Here is an 18,924-nt window from a genome sequence, read left to right as displayed (position 1 = left end):
TCTCCGTCTTACACACGTACGACAACAAATTTTCGTTCACCAGTTCCAATATTGTGCTGTTAGTTTTGATATTAGAGTAAACTGACCTATTATAAAATTTAAAGGTAAAATTTTAATCCAGGGTTCCATATAGCCTTTTATTTATATTGTTAATTTTAAGTAAGTTATGATCATTTCAAAATGTACAGTTTCAAAAAGGTCATAACTTACTTAAAAATAATAGTATCAATAAAAGGCTACATGGGGCCCTGGATAATAATCTTACCTTTGAATTTTATAATAAGTCAATTCAGTCTAATAACAGCACAATATTGAAACTGGAGAAAGAAAATTTGGTTTGTTGCACGTGTGTAAGACGGAGACAACACATGTGGGTACTACATCCTCTTAATGATTGTTAAAAACCTATGTAACTAACCTATGTATGGTTTTCACTAGATAAATCATATTCAAGATAGGATATCTATTCTACAACAACATGAAGCAAATGATCAATGCATGGGTGGTGTACACTGTCCAGTTGTAAACCCTATGTATCAACCTGCCATCATGGAACCGGCTGTACCAGTAGTATGTTATTTTTTAATATTTTAAAAATTATTTTATGAAATAACTTTTTATAAATTAAAAACTAATATAGGTATCGGGTCGTGGAAGAGGAAGAGGACGGGGAAGAGGTAGAGGTAGTACATCAGGCGAAGGCCGAGGGACACCTAGACCTAGAAAAAGCAGGAAAAAAGCCCAAGAGCCTGAGCAAATTCCATTTTCTCCTCCCTTATTACAACCAGAAATGCCAACACATCCTATGGTACCACAAGATATGATGCCAATGCACATGAATATGAGTCCTGGTATGGCTCAACCTCATCATATGATGGCGCCTGGAATGCCACATATGGGAATGCCGCCTAACCCAATGCATCATGAACATATACCACAATCGTCAATGTATAATAATTCTGAATCTGCATACCATCACCATATGCAGTCCTTAGGATGTCCTCCACCACAGCATGTGCCTCAACAACCTCCACCTCAACAATTACAACAGCTGCCGGTGCAGCAACCTATAATACCTTGTACTTCTGAGTCACAAATAGTGTCTAATACTGTTCCTTATCCAGAGCCTATAATGCCTCCAGTTCATCTTGAACAACCTATACAAATGTCTCCTGAACAACAGCAGCCACAACAGCAAAATCCACAACCACAACAGCAAAATCCACAACCACAACAACCGCAGCAAGAAGAATTGCCACAACAACAAATACAACAACCACCAATAATGCCTCAGTCTCCAGTTGAATCAGAATCACAATCTCGTGCTGAATCTCCTTTGATGGAACAAATAAACCAATCTCCACCACCTGAATCTGAAGTACTGTCACCACAAGTTCCGACAGAAGTAAAAAAAGATTCTGATCCTGACATTCAATCACCAATTGGAAGTCCTGTTGAAGAAAAATCAGTAGTTGATAATGATAATACTTCAGTTGTTTCACATCGGTCTAGATCATTATCACCAGCAGAATTAAATGAACCACAATCTCTTGAACGAGATTGTTGGTCGGGTAGTGAACATGATCCTCCTCCTCCAACATTGACCGCAGAAGTATCACCTCCAGCTTCTCCAAAAGTTGAAAATGAAGAAATAGCTGAATCTAGTATTTTCAATTTTACCGAAGATGAAGAACCTCCCCCACCACTTCATTCATTATCTGATGGATCTCCTAGGAAATTAAAAGGACTTCCAAGGTATTTAATTTATTTTATTATTATTTAATAGTAATTTGACTTGATTATTTAATAATTATATGATACAAATTTAGATCAAAGAAATCACAATCTCCAAAAACAAAAAAGCCTAAAGCAACTAAAGTTCCTAAATCTAAAGCAAAAGATCGTAAGAAAAAAGAAATTATTCTAGAAGCTGAAACAATTGAAACAACTCCTCTTCCTCCACCTACAAAGCCTAAAAGGTAAATAACATTTTTAAGCATTCGACATTTTTGCTAGATATTTCATGAAATTTTATTATCAATAAAAAGTCCATCATATTTCGATGAGTTTCGAGTGGTTATTATAGTAACAGTATTTTGATCATAATGAAAGCAAATTTGTGTATTATTAAAAATAATTTGGTATATTTTACTGTTTAGACAATCAAAGAAAAAGAAAAACTCTCCACCTGAAAATAAAGTATCTGAAGAAATAGATCATAGTAAAAATACAATTGAAGTAAAGCAAGAGGGAATAAATGATGAAGATTTAACTGATAAATTGGAAACGAAGGTTGATGAAGCTGTTGAAAAGGAGTTGGATGACACTGAACTTGATACAAATCTTGTAAAGAATGATAAAGAAGTTGCAGCTGATGAATCATTAGCAGATATAGAATCATTGCCTGAAAGTCAACCAGAGCAGCCTACAAAATCTTCAAAATCATCTAAACGTAGTACTGATCGAAAATCAAAAAGTCGTAGTAGTCGTGCTTCCAAGTATGTTATAAAAAAAAAATCGTGAAGCTTTATATTTCTCATCACAATCTCAATTGTTATTTAAATTTTAATTATAGACGTAAGAAACCTAAACCACTGGTAACAAATGAATCTGAAAATGATGAACCTAATGTTACACCACCACCGTCTCCTGAAGGTGATGATAATGTGAGTACCTGATAATTTAATTTTTTATTCTTAATATGTTTATCTACTATTGTATAATACTTTAAATGTTTTAAAAATTCAATAATAGTTGGTTATAATGTTTGATAAACACAAGTTTTTTTTTAATTTCTAATTAATTTTTATTTATTTAATAAATTATTCACACATTTTACAATAAATTATGTAAAAATGAATTAATTATAAATGTTAACAAATACATTGAAAATAATTTGTGTATGTTCAAATATTTATAACTATCATTAATAATTTATTTTATAAAATAAAAAACAAAATTAAAATTGATTTATTTTTTTGTATTTTTTAAATTGATCTTATAATTATATAATTATTTTGTGTAATTAATAGAAACGAAGATCTGGTAGACATACACAAAGAAAGAAGTATGTTGATGACATTATGTTAGCTATGTCTGATGAAGATTCAAGAAAATCTTCTTCTCCACAACGTTCTAAGTCCACGGTTTCTGGTAATGCAAATGAAAATAAACAAACAAATCAAGATAAAAATGCTAATGGAAGCAATTCCATTAAGCCCAATATGGTATATATTGTAAGTAATTAAAATATGATAATTTAAAAAAAAAAATGTTGTTTGTATTAAAATAGTAAAACACGCATATTGTGTGTAATCTTTAATAAAAATTTAATTTATTTCAGAATGTAACTGATGAGGATTCCATGGTTGTACAGCATATATTAGCTGTTCGAAAAGGTACAAGGGAAGCCACTAATTTAAATAAAGAAGATAAAAATTCACCTAGTGATAGTGAAGGTGAAATTAAAAAAGAAATCGAAGAAAATCAAAGTGATGATAACACAGATGAAAAAATTGATGATAAATCTGAAAAGATGTCAGAAGACCTATCTGAAGAAAAATCTATTATCAAATCTGATGAAAAATCTGATACTACCGTAAAGGCAGAACAAGATGAATCAGAGAAAAATGATGAAACTGAACAAAAATTAGATGAAAATGAAGATAGTTCCAAGAAAACTATTGAAATAGACGAATATTATGTAAAGTATAGAAATTTTTCATATCTTCACTGTGAGTGGAAAACTGAGGAAGAATTATTGAAAGGTGATAAAAGAATTGCTGCTAAGCTTAAGCGATTCAAACAAAAAATGGCAAATAATACTAATATTTTTGAAAATGTAAGTCAAAATTAAAGTTATGCAACATTTTTTTATTATTAATGATGTATATTAATTTTAGCTCGAAGAAGAACCTTTCAATCCAGATTATATTGAAGTTGATCGTGTTCTTGATGTATCTGAACAATTAGAAGAACCGAATGCTGAAAAACCAACAAAATACTATTTGGTGAAATGGCGATCTCTTCAATATGAAGACAGTACTTGGGAATTAGAACAAGATGTTGATCCAGCAAAAATTGAAGTTTTTGAAAGAATAAGACATACACCACCAAAAGATCAATGGAAGGTAAATATAGGAATAGTATAACTATAATATTATTTAATTATTTAATATGATGACCGTAGCCATGCTAATATGAATGTTTATACAACCTTATTATAAATATATAACATATTGATAATATATTACGTCTGAATATTTCTTTGTACTAAACTTATTATAGTTTTTATAAATTACATTTATCTGGTTAAAAACTTACTAAATAATTTTTTTCTGTTTTAGCCTAAGAAAAAACCATCTCCTAATGATTGGGTGAAATTAGATAAATCTCCTGTTTATAAAAGCAACAATACTCTTAGAGAATACCAATTAGAAGGCCTTAATTGGTTACTTTTTTCTTGGTATAATGGGTAAGTTTGATAAATAAATTTAATTTAATAAATAGTATCTTAACCATTATTAAATTATAATAAATCACTTTAGGCGCAATTGTATTTTGGCTGACGAAATGGGTCTCGGTAAAACAATACAGTCATTAACATTTATTCATGCTGTTCACGAATATGGGGTGCGAGGTCCATTTTTAGTTATAGCACCATTGTCAACTATTCCAAATTGGCAAAGAGAATTTGAAGCATGGACTGACTTAAATGTTATTGTTTATCATGGATCGTAAGTATTTTTTAAATTATATTACATATTTTATAAACATTCGTAATTTTAAAATTTTTACTGGTCTTTTAATATTGGGATATTAACCAAATTTAAAGTATTAAATAATAAAATAACTAAAACATTGTGTATTATTTATTAAAAAATTTAATTTGTAGATCTCATAGTAGAAATATGGTACAGCAATATGAAATGTATTATCGGAATGATAAAGGGGCTATAATTAAAGAAATATCTAAGTTTGATGTTCTTATTACAACATTTGAAACCATTATATCTGATTGTATGGAACTTCGAGACATTAGTTGGCGATTATGTGTAATTGATGAAGCTCATCGTCTTAAAAATAGAAACTGTAAATTGTTAGAAGGATTACGTGCATTAAATCTTGTAAGTTTTGTTTTTGCCAATTGTTTATTTTAGGAAGAAAAGCTTTTTTAACTACTCAAGTATTTATTTTAAATTCATTTTAGGAACACAGAGTTTTGTTGTCTGGAACACCTCTTCAAAATAATGTAAACGAGCTATTTTCTTTACTTAATTTCCTTGAACCAACACAGTTTTCAAGCTGTGAAGATTTCTTACAAGAATTTGGTGCTTTGAAATCTGAAACTGAAGTACAAAAACTTCAGTTATTGTTAAAGCCTATGATGTTAAGAAGATTAAAAGAAGACGTCGAAAAATCAATCGCTCCTAAAGAAGAAACTGTTGTTGAGGTAAGCTTTAAATTTTGATATTAAACAAACTTGATATTAAAAAATTTATCTTTAGGTGGAATTGACTAACATTCAGAAAAAGTATTATAGAGGAATTTTGGAAAAAAATTTCTCATTTTTATCTAAAGGAACTACTTCTGCCAACGTACCAAATCTTATGAATACAATGATGGAATTAAGAAAATGTTGTATTCATCCTTATCTGTTGAATGGTATTTTATTTGTGATGTTAATTATTTTTAATTATGTAATCTGTTACATTTTAATTTTGTAGGTGCTGAAGATCAAATTCAATATGATTATCGTAATTTAAATGGTGACGATCCCGATGTTTATTACAAAGCTTTAATTCATTCATCTGGTAAAATGGTATTAATTGATAAATTGTTACCAAAACTTAAGGACAACGGTCACAGAGTATTGATTTTTAGTCAGATGGTACGATGCTTAGATATTATTGAAGATTACTTAGTGTACAGAAAGTAAGTTGCTTATACATTTTAAATTCAAATATTTTCAGTAACTAATTTTGTTTTTTAGATATCCTTTTGAAAGATTAGATGGTAGGATTCGAGGAAATTTACGTCAAGCTGCTATTGATAGATACTGTAAACCTGATTCTGATAGATTTGTATTTTTATTGTGTACTAAAGCTGGAGGACTGGGTATTAATTTGACTGCAGCTGACACTGTTATTATTTATGATAGTGATTGGAATCCTCAGAATGACCTTCAGGTAAAATATTGTTAAATTCAACTATTAATTGAATATGAATAAATATTTTTTTAACTATAATATATATTTAATTTTTAGGCTCAAGCACGTTGTCACAGAATTGGTCAACAGAAAATGGTTAAAGTGTATAGACTTTTATGTCGAAATACTTATGAAAGAGAAATGTTTAATAAAGCATCTTTGAAACTTGGACTGGACAAAGCAATTCTTCAAAGTATGAACACAGCACAAGGAAAAGATTTAAACAACAAACAACTTACTAAAAAAGAAATTGAAGACTTATTAAAGAAAGGTGCAAAATACTGTTTATTATTAAATATTTTATTTTTAATCAAAATTTTTTTTATTAATTATAGGGGCATATGGTGCTGTTATGGAAGAAGATAATGCAGGAGATAAATTTTGTGAAGAAGATATAGATCAAATTCTTAAACGTAGAACTCAGGTTATTACATTAGAAAGTGAAAAGGGATCAACCTTTTCAAAAGCAAGTTTTGCATCTAGTGGTATTCGACAAGATATTGATATTGATGATCCTGATTTTTGGAAAAAATGGGCCAGAAAAGCTGACATTGACACATCTGAAGGAGGAGATCAAGTATATTATACAACTATTTTTTATTCTAATATTTTATAATTTATTTATTATTTAATTATTCACAGAATGATTTAGTTATATCAGAACCACGCCGACGTACACAAATTAAACGATATGGTCATGATGAAGCTGTTATGGATATGTCAGAACTTGAATCATCAGGTTCTGCTGATAGTGATGTCGACAATAGTTTAGGAGTTGGGCGTGGAAGAGGTTAATTTTATACTTTTAAGAATTTTATAATTAAATAACTTATTTTTTTTTTTCATTTTGAGTGTAATTTCAATAATTTCATGATTCCTTCATAAATCAATGAATTGAGACCCCTCTAAGTTAATGGTGTTAAGTTTAACTAAATTTGATATACAATTGTTAAGAGAAATGTTTAAACTTTAGCCTCTAAACAATTTTTAATTAATTGTAAAATGAAATTTTAATAGAAAAAAAAAAAATTATTATATGTTTATTGTTTTGTATTTGTATAATTAGGACGCCGTACTAGAAAAAGCAAAAAATTACGCACTAAATTTATACCTGATGATTATGTACCAAAAGATGGAGAAGTCGCCTATGGTTGTTGGACTAGAAGTGAATGTTTTAAAGTTGAAAGAGGAATTCTGACTTTTGGGTTAGTTTACTTTTTATTAATTTGTTCCATTATTTTTTTATTAATTTATATTAAATGTTGTAGTTGGAGCCGTTGGCCAGAAATCATTCAACATAATGACTTTCGTGAAGGATGGAAAGAAAGTGATGTGGAAGATCTTGCACGGATTGTTGTTAGTAATTTTTTAAATTTTTAATATATTATAAGTACACTTTTTGAAAAATAAAATATGAAATGCATCGTTTGTATGATGTTTAATATAAACTATAATAAAAATTTTAGAGTGCAGGCATGGTAGTGTGGTTAGTAAATTATCGTTAGTGTTAACTGAGATGTAGTTCTAAAAATGACACTTGTTGTCGCATGTCCATACATACACATGTCAGTAATTTGATATGTTGTGTATAAATGAATAATAATTTATTATTTCACTGCTAAATTGATCAGTTTTCATTCAATGATACGTATTGTCTAATCCAATGATATGAATTTGATAATGATAACAGATTTAAACTTATTATGTTAATATATTTACTTTTTTTACTCTTAGTACAATTTCTTTGGACCATTTTTTCCATTTATTTATCTCATAAAATATTCAAACTCAAATTGTTTACACTTTTTAAGTTAAAATATGTTATTTGTTTGTCTTAGTTTGTTTGAATGTTAATAGTAAGATCTAAGAAAATGGGACAAGAAATATAAACCTTTTTTAAAAATTTATATTATTATTAATTTATTTATTATTCACGTAATAAGTTTGATCAGTACGTTGAAATGAAAATTTGTCCTTTTAGCATAAAAAACTGTTACAAATCCCCTTAGTTAATTATGACAATTGTATTACATTGCATTTTTTTTTTTATAGATTTTATATTGTTTACGTTTCTATCGAGGAGATGAAAAAATACGTTCCTTTATTTGGGATCTTATTACACCAGACAATATTTCAACCGATGATTCTCCTTCTCATGGTGGTAAGTTTTATAACGTCAAATATATCTAGTTATCCAAATCTTAAAATAGTGATATGTACATTTATATAAAATTTTCCCACTTGTTGACCCCAATTATTCTACAAGCATGTTTTTCTAAATTAATATATACCTATATTAGAAGATATTTGATATAATATAATATTCAGATTCTTTTTTTATTTTTTATTTAACCATAGTATTGAACAAAAGTTTATCTATTGTTGTTGATATGTCAATACCAAAGAATATGATTAATAATTATTCAATGAGTAAACTATTATGATACAATTAAAAAATGCTATATGTCAGCTATTCATAGATACTCATTTACATAAGTATTATCATTTTATAATACTACAATCAATACAATTTTAGATACATTTATAGTATTTAATTTGATCTTTTGTATTATATCAATTATGAATTAATTTTTTGTTATTATTATTGATAAATTAAAACGTCAACGTCAAAGATTATTAGTTAACAGAATATAGAAAATAATTTTTTTTTTTTTTTGATAGGTCTTTATTTTTACAAAATGTTGATCATAGTGTTGAGATTTTCTATGTTTGCACCTAAAGCTGCAACTAAATTGGTTGGGATATTGAGTGTTCTGTCATCTACTATATATTTGTAGTATTCAGTTAATATGTGTTCAACTGTTATGATTATGCCACATCTTTAGTCATTAAGGAACTTGTGAGTTAACCTTGTGTGACCTATCCGGAGACAATTAATTTTACTCTTCTGTTGAGATTTGGATTTGGCTATTTATATATAGTTTTTTTTTGATTTCACAGAGTTTGTCGGGGGCGCGTTTAAACCTGGAATTTATAAATTTGGACTGTATAAACCCAGACTGTACATATCTGGACTGTATTGATGTGGATCATACAAATCTGGACTTTAGGGTTCTGGACAGTAAAAACCTGAACCATACATTTCTGGAACGCAGAATTGCATGGTCCAAGTTCATACACTCCAGATATGTATATCCAGAACCCTACAGTTCAGATTTGTATGGTCTACATTTATACAGTCCAAATATATACATTCCGGTATGTACAGTCCAGATTTATAAATTCTAAGTTTATTCGTGGATTCGAGTTTGTCAGTTGTCTCAACATTCCATTTTATTTGGATTGTGTTAATAATTTATGTTTTGATGTCAGAGTATATTGAGATCTCTTAATTTGATCATTAGTGCAATTATCTGCTATTTTGTTACTTCATATTTAAAAAAAATTATTTTTTTCATTGATTCAAATGTTTTATGACTCACAATAACTAATTAATATCAAATATTTAAATCCTGATTCCTAAACTTTTTAAATATTACATTTTTTAATGATAGTTTAATTATTGGTACCTTATAATTATTATAGTTAAGTAATTATCTGTATTATTTTATATATTTATCTTATACAGAGTTTGATCTAACCTAATAACTATGTACATAATTATGTACAGACATTAATTACAATTGACTTGATCTTAATTTTAAATGTTGAAAACACGATTTTCCCCTCTAATATTTTAGAATTTTACTACCTCCTACTGTATAGTGGTAACTTAATTTCCTTCTTTTCTGTATTGATAATACATTATTTTTTTATTTTGTTTTATACAATTATGTGATAGAAATCTTTCATGCATTTTATCCAAATTCAATATTATTTTATTGTTTTAATTTAAGTCTCACAATTCTGCAGTTTAAATTAATTTTCCATGTTGATAATAAAATGTAATTTTAGTGAATAAATAAAAAGTACTAGTTACTCTAATAAACAATTGTTTAAGTTTTTGTTTTGTATTTCATTCAGATTTTGTAAAAAACTGAAATTAATTGAAAAAGATAGCATAGATTTTTTAAATGTATTTGAAAAAGAATAATTTTTTTACTTTCTTGAATTCAGTTTTATGCTTTGCTTGTTTGTGGAATTTAAACAATTTGAAAAATGTTATATTATTGAATATACTACAAGTCTATTATTTATAATTGTTTTATTATTTGTTATAAATATTCTTGATTATTAACCTTTTTTGTTTATGATTTACAATTAGTAATAATCTGTTGACTGAACTATTGAACCACCCCACCTAAAATATACATATATATATATACTAGCTAAATCCCATGCACTTTGTTTCCTACATTTAATGCATCGGTGTTAAATTTGGTTGCCTAATGCTAACATTTAGAGTGAGAATAAAACTATTTTTGGTTTTCTAATTTGGCGTATAGATGATATTTCCTACATATCAATTTTACATAACTGCTTCATCCAGTGTTGCATTTTTTTAACCAATGAACTGATTATGTATTATTGGTTTAAAATAACCGCACAGCCCTAAACATATTAAAAAGGTAATATAGAAGTCAATAATTGGGATAAAACTATCCTATCTTATGATGGAAACCAATTATCACACATATTGATCATAATTTCATCTTATTCAGTTGAGTAGTTTTGGAATGCATTGCGGACATACCCATTGTTCTCTAAATTTTTATTTATAAAGATATTTGTTGAGCAGCCTATCTGATAGGACTTAGCTTGGCACCTTTGTCTTCCTGTTGTACATCGTCGTAATCTTAGTTACCTTTAGTACTTAAACTTTTTAAATCAAAATCAAAACCATTTTCAAATCCTACGTATTTGTTTTGCAAATCAGAATTCAGCAAAATGAACATGATCCATATTTTATGTTTTATTATTATTTTAATTAGACATTATTTCCATAATAAATATATTATAATGATAAATAAAATTGGGATATAATTTACAAAACTAAACTTAAAATAATTTAAATTTTATAAAAAAAAAAATTACAAATTTAAATTATATATTGAATACACAAAATATGAATCTTATTATAACTTTATTTTAAAGGCCAAAACTCCCGCGGATCTAAAAAATATCGAAAACCTAAACAAAAAGATTTCAATTCTACTCAATTAATTGATGAAGAACATTGGAGTAGAAACAACAAATATGACGGAGATTTGTTTTTAGAAAGCAATTATCGTAAACATCTAAGTCGACATGCTAACAAGTTAGTTATTGTTTATGTATTTTTAATTCTGATATATTAATTGTATTTTATATTGCAGAGTTTTATTACGAATACGCATGTTATATTATATCAAAAGTGATATAGTCGGTGAATTTAGTCAACAAGTCGCTGAAGGTGTTCATGTCAGGTTAGTTAATTACACTTAGAATTTATAAGAAAAAATTAGAATAATAAATGAATTTTTAACAGTTTGATTAAATAATTTCTTAAATAGAAAAATGTCTTGAATATTAAATAGTACACTATAAATTATTTTAAAACTATTCCGCTTTTACAAAATTTAATTATAGTATTATTTAATTATTGTTTAATGCTATAAAATAAATACGCCAACAGTGTTTTGAAATTATTTTATTTTAATTAATTTTAATGTATTAAAATATATAAGTGACAACTGTTTTTAAAACATTATTCTTAAAACAAAATATAATTGTTTAGTTGCAAACGTTATTGATCAGTGATCACAGTGTCTCCAATTTCAATGAAATTTGGCAATAATGTTTTTACTAAAAATTTTATGGACTACATAATTTTTCATTACAAAAAATGTAATTTCAATAAATAATATTTCAAAATATAAAATTGTGAATTTAAATTTTATTATGCATAATTGAAATCATATAAAAAAATATATGAAATAAAAAATAAGTATCGTATTTTAAAACCATTTAATATTATTAACTAAATGATTTATTTTTTTTGTTATTTAATACTCTATAGTGGTGTGCCTAAGAGTTATTTGTTTAGATTTTGAGATGCTATGTTCAGCTTTGTTGCATTTAATTTAATTTATATAATAATATTATTCTAATGATACTTTGAATAATTAACAAATTATATTATTTAAACAAAAATTAATGGAAACATTAAAATAATTAAATAATTATTATTTTTTAAATATTTTTATAGCTTATTACTTATAAGTATTCATATTTCGATTCCCTTCTTTTTTTTAGTGCTTTACCTATTAATACACCAATTTGTGACTTAACTCCTGCTCCTTGGTGGGACCGAGATGCAGATCGTTCACTTTTAGTAGGCACATATAAACATGGTTTTGAGTCATACAACCAAATGAGAAGTGATCCAGCTTTGAGTTTTCTAGCAAAATGCGGTCCACCAACACTGTATGTATTTATATATTCTGTTTTTTAGTATTATATTATTATGTTAATGAACAATGAAGTAAAATATTTGTTTGTTTGACATGTGTTACAATACTTTTAATTAATTAAATAGTGAAGAAAAAGAAACAGCAATAACAAAATTCAACGATGTTGAAGAAGGTGCTGAATTACCATTAAACTCAGAAGAAGTATCATCTGAGCCACCAACTCCTTTAGCAACTGAAGATAATGCTATAAGTATAGCACCACCAACTCCGACATCTACTACAGATGAATTTATATGGCCTTCAATTGGTGATCTTAACAATAGGGTGAGACGATTAATAAGCACCTGCCAGAGAAACTTTAAAAAAGAAGAGCAAAAGCTGGTGCAAAAAGCTAAGGTTAGTTATGTTTGAATTATCTAATAGTATTTAGCTGACATAGTCAAGATTTACCAATTAAAAAATATTCTATCTAGGGAACTATTCTATCCTATTTAAATTTACAAAATTGTCTTTTAAGTGTTAATCAAGCATTTATGCCTTAAATATTTAGCTAATAACCCTAGATATGCTGGCTAAGAAAAGTTTTTAATTAATTTATATTTATATTAAGTAAATATTCAAAATTGATAGGTTAGAATAGGAATATTATTTTTATTACTACTGTGAATTCTGGAACTCCAAAATTGGTATTTGTTTCTATGCAGGATGTGACCATGTATAAATATGATCTCGGATCGCCGAGATCTTTGATGGATTCCATCAGTTCATCACAGGCATTGCCGGTAAATCTTTTTGTGTGTGTCTTGTGAATATTCTATATTATTTTTTTTTTTTTTGTTTTCGTTTTTATTTGATTTTCATTTGAACCTTTCATTCAGCATGACACATAGATTAAAATATTTTTAAATATTTGTTTTGTGTTTCATTATGATTTATTGATCAGTCACCAATTAATAAGTTTAATTTATAAAACTTTTATTTTTGTAAGTATAATACTACCTACATTTTAATAGGAAGGACAATTTGAAAATAAGATTAAAATATTAAACCATAGTTTGGTTCTGTATTTTTGGGTGTATTTAATATTACTATTTTAGAAACCTCATGGTAATTGGTGGTTTTGGTGCAGGTTATTTTTTCATAAAGTAAGAAGATGGAAAATTAATCTTTGAATTTATTATAATATATCTTCATCAGTAAAAATTTGTTGGTCAACTGTCATGCACATTTGTGGTATACCTATTTAAAGTATATATTGTTCAGAATTTAATACAAAAATTGAAAATTAATTGTTCAGGACACACCTTAAAATATTATGTTTTATTTTACTAGTATGTGGTCACGCTATGTTTGATATTTTGTTATTTATTCATATTTAATTATAATAATTATTCTCTTATTCCAAGGAACCAAAATTAACTTTGAATTAATTTACTTAAAATAACTCGTAATTTAAATCTGAAAATGTGTATGATTTGGGTTATATAAAGGCATAAATGTCTGTATAAATATTATGTTTTTTTTGCGTTGGTTTCATGTGTGTGAATGATGTGGTAGTATTATTGATATGGCCTTGTGTGTCGTTGAATTACATTTTTATTTTTGTATATATATACACGCGTGCATACACACACACACACACATAATATATTTTGACTATTTTATGTATAAACAAAGTTAACTTGAAATTCCATGTCAATAATTATAAATCTATTAAAAATATTTATGTTGAGAATTTCAGTACATTTAATAATAAAATATACTACAAATAAAAATAGTTAAAACATTAATTTTAATGAATAAAAAAAATCATTTTTTGAGAAATATAAATGGATATGTTTAATGTTATTCCTTGGAGTATCTCATTAATAAAATTTGTTTTCTTCATTGTTATACAATTAAATATCAGTTATTACTTATTAAGTACTATGTAAGATAAACTTTTATCTTTTTTGTACTTTATAAAAATTAAATTATTTTTTTTATATTTTTTGAATATAAATTATATTATTTTTATTAACCACAAAAGTTATGTGTGTTATTGGTAGTTGACTCGACTGATGAAATTAAATTTTTTACGGTAAAAAACAATATTTTTTGATAACTAAAAATATACATATTATTTTATATTATTTATATCACAATATTTATTAATTGTTAATTACAAATTACTTGAATGATTCAACATATTTTGTATTCATATATACATTATGTCATATAATTTGTGTTAAATATACTTACAATTTTAAAAATTCATTAAATATAATCAATATAATTTAAAAGTATTATTTAATTTTTTATAATAAGATTAATTACTGCCTTCCTACTTGATGGATTTTTATTTTTATTTTTATTTTTTATTTACATAGACATTTAATGTATTTAGAAAGCTTATACACGTGTAGTTGGGCAGCTAACACTTTTTTAAAGTTATTTTTTAATTTAATATTTATTGAACAATTCTTTTACTAGAAATATCTAGTTGTTTGATAGATTTCTGTAGATGATTTGATTTCTTAAGCTAAATTATAATGTTATGGTTTTATGTGAAATATTCGTTAAATATAATATTATAGTATAGTAGATCTGTTGACGTAGATTATGTCTAGTTGCATGGATGTTTGTGTGTTCGTAGCTAGGAGAATCAACATGCGCAGCGACGTCAGGTACAGCCCAATTATCAGGAGACGTTGCCAGCCTCCTTGGTACGGGACAGCCCGGATGGGACTGGCAACAACTGGCCATGTATCTTTGGGTTCGTATCTGAGTTCATCAAAATTACTTGCTGGTCAACAAATAAAATGGATTTGCACTAATACTAATAGTTATGGAATGGACTTGCTTTTTAATAATTAATATTAAAAAGTGGTAAAGTTGATCATGGGACTTACTTTTAAAAATTATTTACCTATTAACATTTTTTACACATTTAAAATGAAAACTAATTTAAAAATAGAAATATTTCTTACAATTTTGTTGGTGAACAAATTGTACAACTCATTGTACTTGAATTGGTGAACATATAAATATCAAAACAAATTATTTTTCTATTCAACTAAAGGAGAATCTTATTAAATGTTATATTGGTTTTATTCAATAGTATTTAATTGAATTTCTAAACAAAACTTATATATATATTTTGTTGGTATAGTTATATACATATTGCATAGTTATTTTGAACTGATCGAATAAAATAACCAAATTTATATTGAGCAGTACACATTCAGATTGCTAATTTAATTATTAAAGTAAATTAATAAATTAGCAAATCCAATAAATAATATTGTCTGTTCTGATAGAAATTGTTTTCTGATATATTTTTATTTGAAGGCAAGTTACAAGTATGAAATATATTTGTTGCAGAACAAAGGCAGTTTTCTTACCTTTCAATTAGATTGTAGGTTATTCTGATTTAAATACTAACAAAACTTGAGCATCTGATCTTAACTTTGCTATGTTATGAATTTGTAAGACGAATACAACAAATGTAAGTGTAACATACCCTTACGCATAAAAAATATAAAAAACATTTTATTTTACAACAAAATTGTTAAAAAAAAAATAACAAGAGCCCTTAGTTTCATAGATAATTCAAAAATAATAAATAAAAGAAATTTACGTTAAGCTAGATAGACTTATATTGGAAAACAATTATTTAAGTAAAAATAAATTCTGTTGTATTTAGTATTAAAATAATATAATCCGTTCATTTGAAATTATTTACAATCAAAATTCAAAATCCATTTTCTATAATTACCTAATTCTGAGGCTTCAAATTATAAAATGCATTCAACATTTAATATATTTTTTTTTAATATTTAGTATTTTTTGTATCAGTATATAGTTAATAATACAATTTTGTTGGTATATCATACATAATAGATCATATTTTATGATAAAAATGTTGTTGATTCGTCTATCATTAAATGATAATACTTCTTCAGCATGATTAATGCTTGTAAAATAATTTTAATTTTATATACAGTAGAACATCATTAATTTGGACTCTATTTGACTAAATTTCGGTTAATCCGGACAGCTGATTAAGGCTTTTTTCATGTTTATTTTTTTCTAAAATACAAGTTCTAATAAGTTTCACAAATTGTCTACATGTTATAGCGATTAAATACCATTTAAATATTATCATTCACATTTTCTTTCGTTTGCCTAACCTAACCTATGTATCTTGTACCACCTTATAAATTATATTAAATATTCTTAAATCTTAAACACATGTATTTTGGTTATTTTGTTTAAATAAACATTAAAAATTAACTTTCATTAAAACGTACAACCTAGAGCTCCAATTAGTCCGAATTAATTAGGTTCTACTGTATTATCCAAATCTATTTATAGTAATGAAATATGTATATATTTCATTGGTGATATATTTTTCATATTAAGTATTATTACTATATTATATTTAAAAAATGTTATGTTGTTACCATTTATTAGTTTATCGTATGTTTGTCTATACAGTTCTACTCTAATTATTTGATAATCACAATCTTAAATAATAACAAGGCTATTATTTTTAATTTAATTTTTTATTTCTATTATTATTATGATTATACAAGTTCTCAATTTATTTTTTTTGTTTAAGTACAGATTATATGTTTTAATAACACTCAGTAAAATCTATCTCCTTACATTGAAGTTATTCATACATATAATAATTTTTAGTTAGTACCTTCTACTATTACACATAAATAAATGTGTTCAAAATGTTAAATTACATTTTTAATTAGTTATTTTTGTAAAACTCTAAGTTGTGTCTAAGTTACATTTGAGATTTTTTTTTTAATTGATTGCATTCATTTCTTAATTTAGTGTTAATATTTAAAAATAAACAAAGTGAATACTGAATGTAATTATTTTGGTTAATTGTGCATGTGAAAAAAATACTTGTATAAGTATATTTTAGATTTATAGATAAATAAATTCTATGTTTAATTTAATTTAACTATCTATTAAGTTGGTTATGACCTATAAGTTAATAAATTAGACATTATGTATATTGATGAATGGAAAATCTTTTGTATATTTCATACAATATTTTTTTTATGTTTTTACATACTTATATCTTAAATTTAAGCTTGACTTGACGCTTAATGCTTATGTGTGTATTATCTTAGTTTGCTTTTCTTGACTATATAAATTAATATGAGCACTTAATAAACGGAGCATGGATATTGTTTATTATAATTTTTAATAACAATAAATTAATAATTATTATTAAATGAATATTAAATATACTTGAATTTATTCACAAAATATAATATTCAACTTACATTTTTTGGTATTTCTATTGTTAAATATTTATTGGAACACAAACTAATTTTATGATATTTTTTTTATTATTTTGTTTTATATAGAAGGTGGAAAGACGAGAAAAATATGAACAATTTGTAAGAGAACGTGAACGTCAAAGACTTGAAATAAGTCAGAAAAAGTGGACACGTAAAGAAGAACAAGAATTTTACAGAGCTGTAACTGCTTATGGTGTAGATTATGACAGGTACTGGTTTATAAATTTATAAGAAATATTACTTTTTATGTTATTTATAACATGTTAATAATTTATATTTCAGGGTTTCAAAGACTTACAATTGGACTAAATTTAAGAGTGTTGCTAGATTAGAAAAGAAATATGATGATACCTTAACAGAATATTTCCGTTCGTTTTATGCTATGTGCAAACGTTTGTGTGGTCAAACTTTAACTGAAGAAGAAGGTAATATCAATCATAATATTTATGTCAAATGTTATCTTTTATGTCTTTAATAATAATAATTTTTAGAACTATGTGATTTTCCAATGGAAATGATAAATGAAGAACGAGCTCGACGAGCACTTGATCGTATTAATTTAATTGTTAAAATAAGAGAAGAAACACTGAATCATCCACGTCTAGATGAACGTTTAAAAGGTTGTCAAATATCTGCTGATGTACCTGATTGGTGGCAACCGGGAAAACATGATAAAGATTTACTTATTGGAGTTTCTAAGTAATTATTACTTAAAACTATTATTATAATAGAACATAAAATGTGTATTTTTATTTTAATTATATTAATTAAATTATTATTTTAGGCATGGTTTAGGAAGAACAGATTTTTATATTCTTAATGACCCTGAATTATCATTCCGAGAAATTGTTCAAAAAAATCTGTTATCAGCTGTATCTGGATCCTTTACCACAGAAATGCTTGAAGCCGCTAAATTGGAAACAACAAAAACAGAAGCAGCCAAATTAGATGCAACCAAAATTGATGCATCTAAATTAGATACAACTAAAATCGAAGCAACGAAATTGGATGCTACCCAAACAGAAACTGCTAAAACAGATGCTAAACTAGACT

General features: G+C 26.1%; 1 protein-coding gene across 1 annotated transcript in view; it reads left to right on the top strand.

Moving 5' to 3' along the window:
• The window catches only part of LOC113559722 (chromodomain-helicase-DNA-binding protein 7-like), a 28,026-nt gene that overhangs the window by 2,292 nt on the left and 6,810 nt on the right, over positions 1-18,924 (top strand). The window contains 30 exon segments of the mRNA XM_026965464.1: positions 439-570; positions 641-1,755; positions 1,830-1,979; positions 2,160-2,498; positions 2,576-2,666; positions 3,033-3,236; positions 3,344-3,841; positions 3,903-4,130; positions 4,347-4,474; positions 4,548-4,736; positions 4,895-5,126; positions 5,210-5,452; positions 5,508-5,664; positions 5,727-5,934; positions 5,993-6,188; positions 6,267-6,480; positions 6,545-6,786; positions 6,852-6,999; positions 7,276-7,414; positions 7,478-7,565; positions 8,262-8,370; positions 11,265-11,427; positions 11,486-11,575; positions 12,405-12,575; positions 12,688-12,958; positions 15,198-15,317; positions 17,938-18,080; positions 18,154-18,296; positions 18,363-18,570; positions 18,656-18,923. Coding sequence (XP_026821265.1) covers positions 439-570; positions 641-1,755; positions 1,830-1,979; positions 2,160-2,498; positions 2,576-2,666; positions 3,033-3,236; positions 3,344-3,841; positions 3,903-4,130; positions 4,347-4,474; positions 4,548-4,736; positions 4,895-5,126; positions 5,210-5,452; positions 5,508-5,664; positions 5,727-5,934; positions 5,993-6,188; positions 6,267-6,480; positions 6,545-6,786; positions 6,852-6,999; positions 7,276-7,414; positions 7,478-7,565; positions 8,262-8,370; positions 11,265-11,427; positions 11,486-11,575; positions 12,405-12,575; positions 12,688-12,958; positions 15,198-15,317; positions 17,938-18,080; positions 18,154-18,296; positions 18,363-18,570; positions 18,656-18,923 — 6,627 coding nt within the window.

Source organism: Rhopalosiphum maidis, chromosome 3 (genome assembly GCF_003676215.2).
Source record: "Rhopalosiphum maidis isolate BTI-1 chromosome 3, ASM367621v3, whole genome shotgun sequence".
NCBI lineage: Eukaryota > Metazoa > Arthropoda > Insecta > Hemiptera > Aphididae > Rhopalosiphum > Rhopalosiphum maidis.
This window is presented reverse-complemented; position numbering and strand designations above follow the sequence as displayed.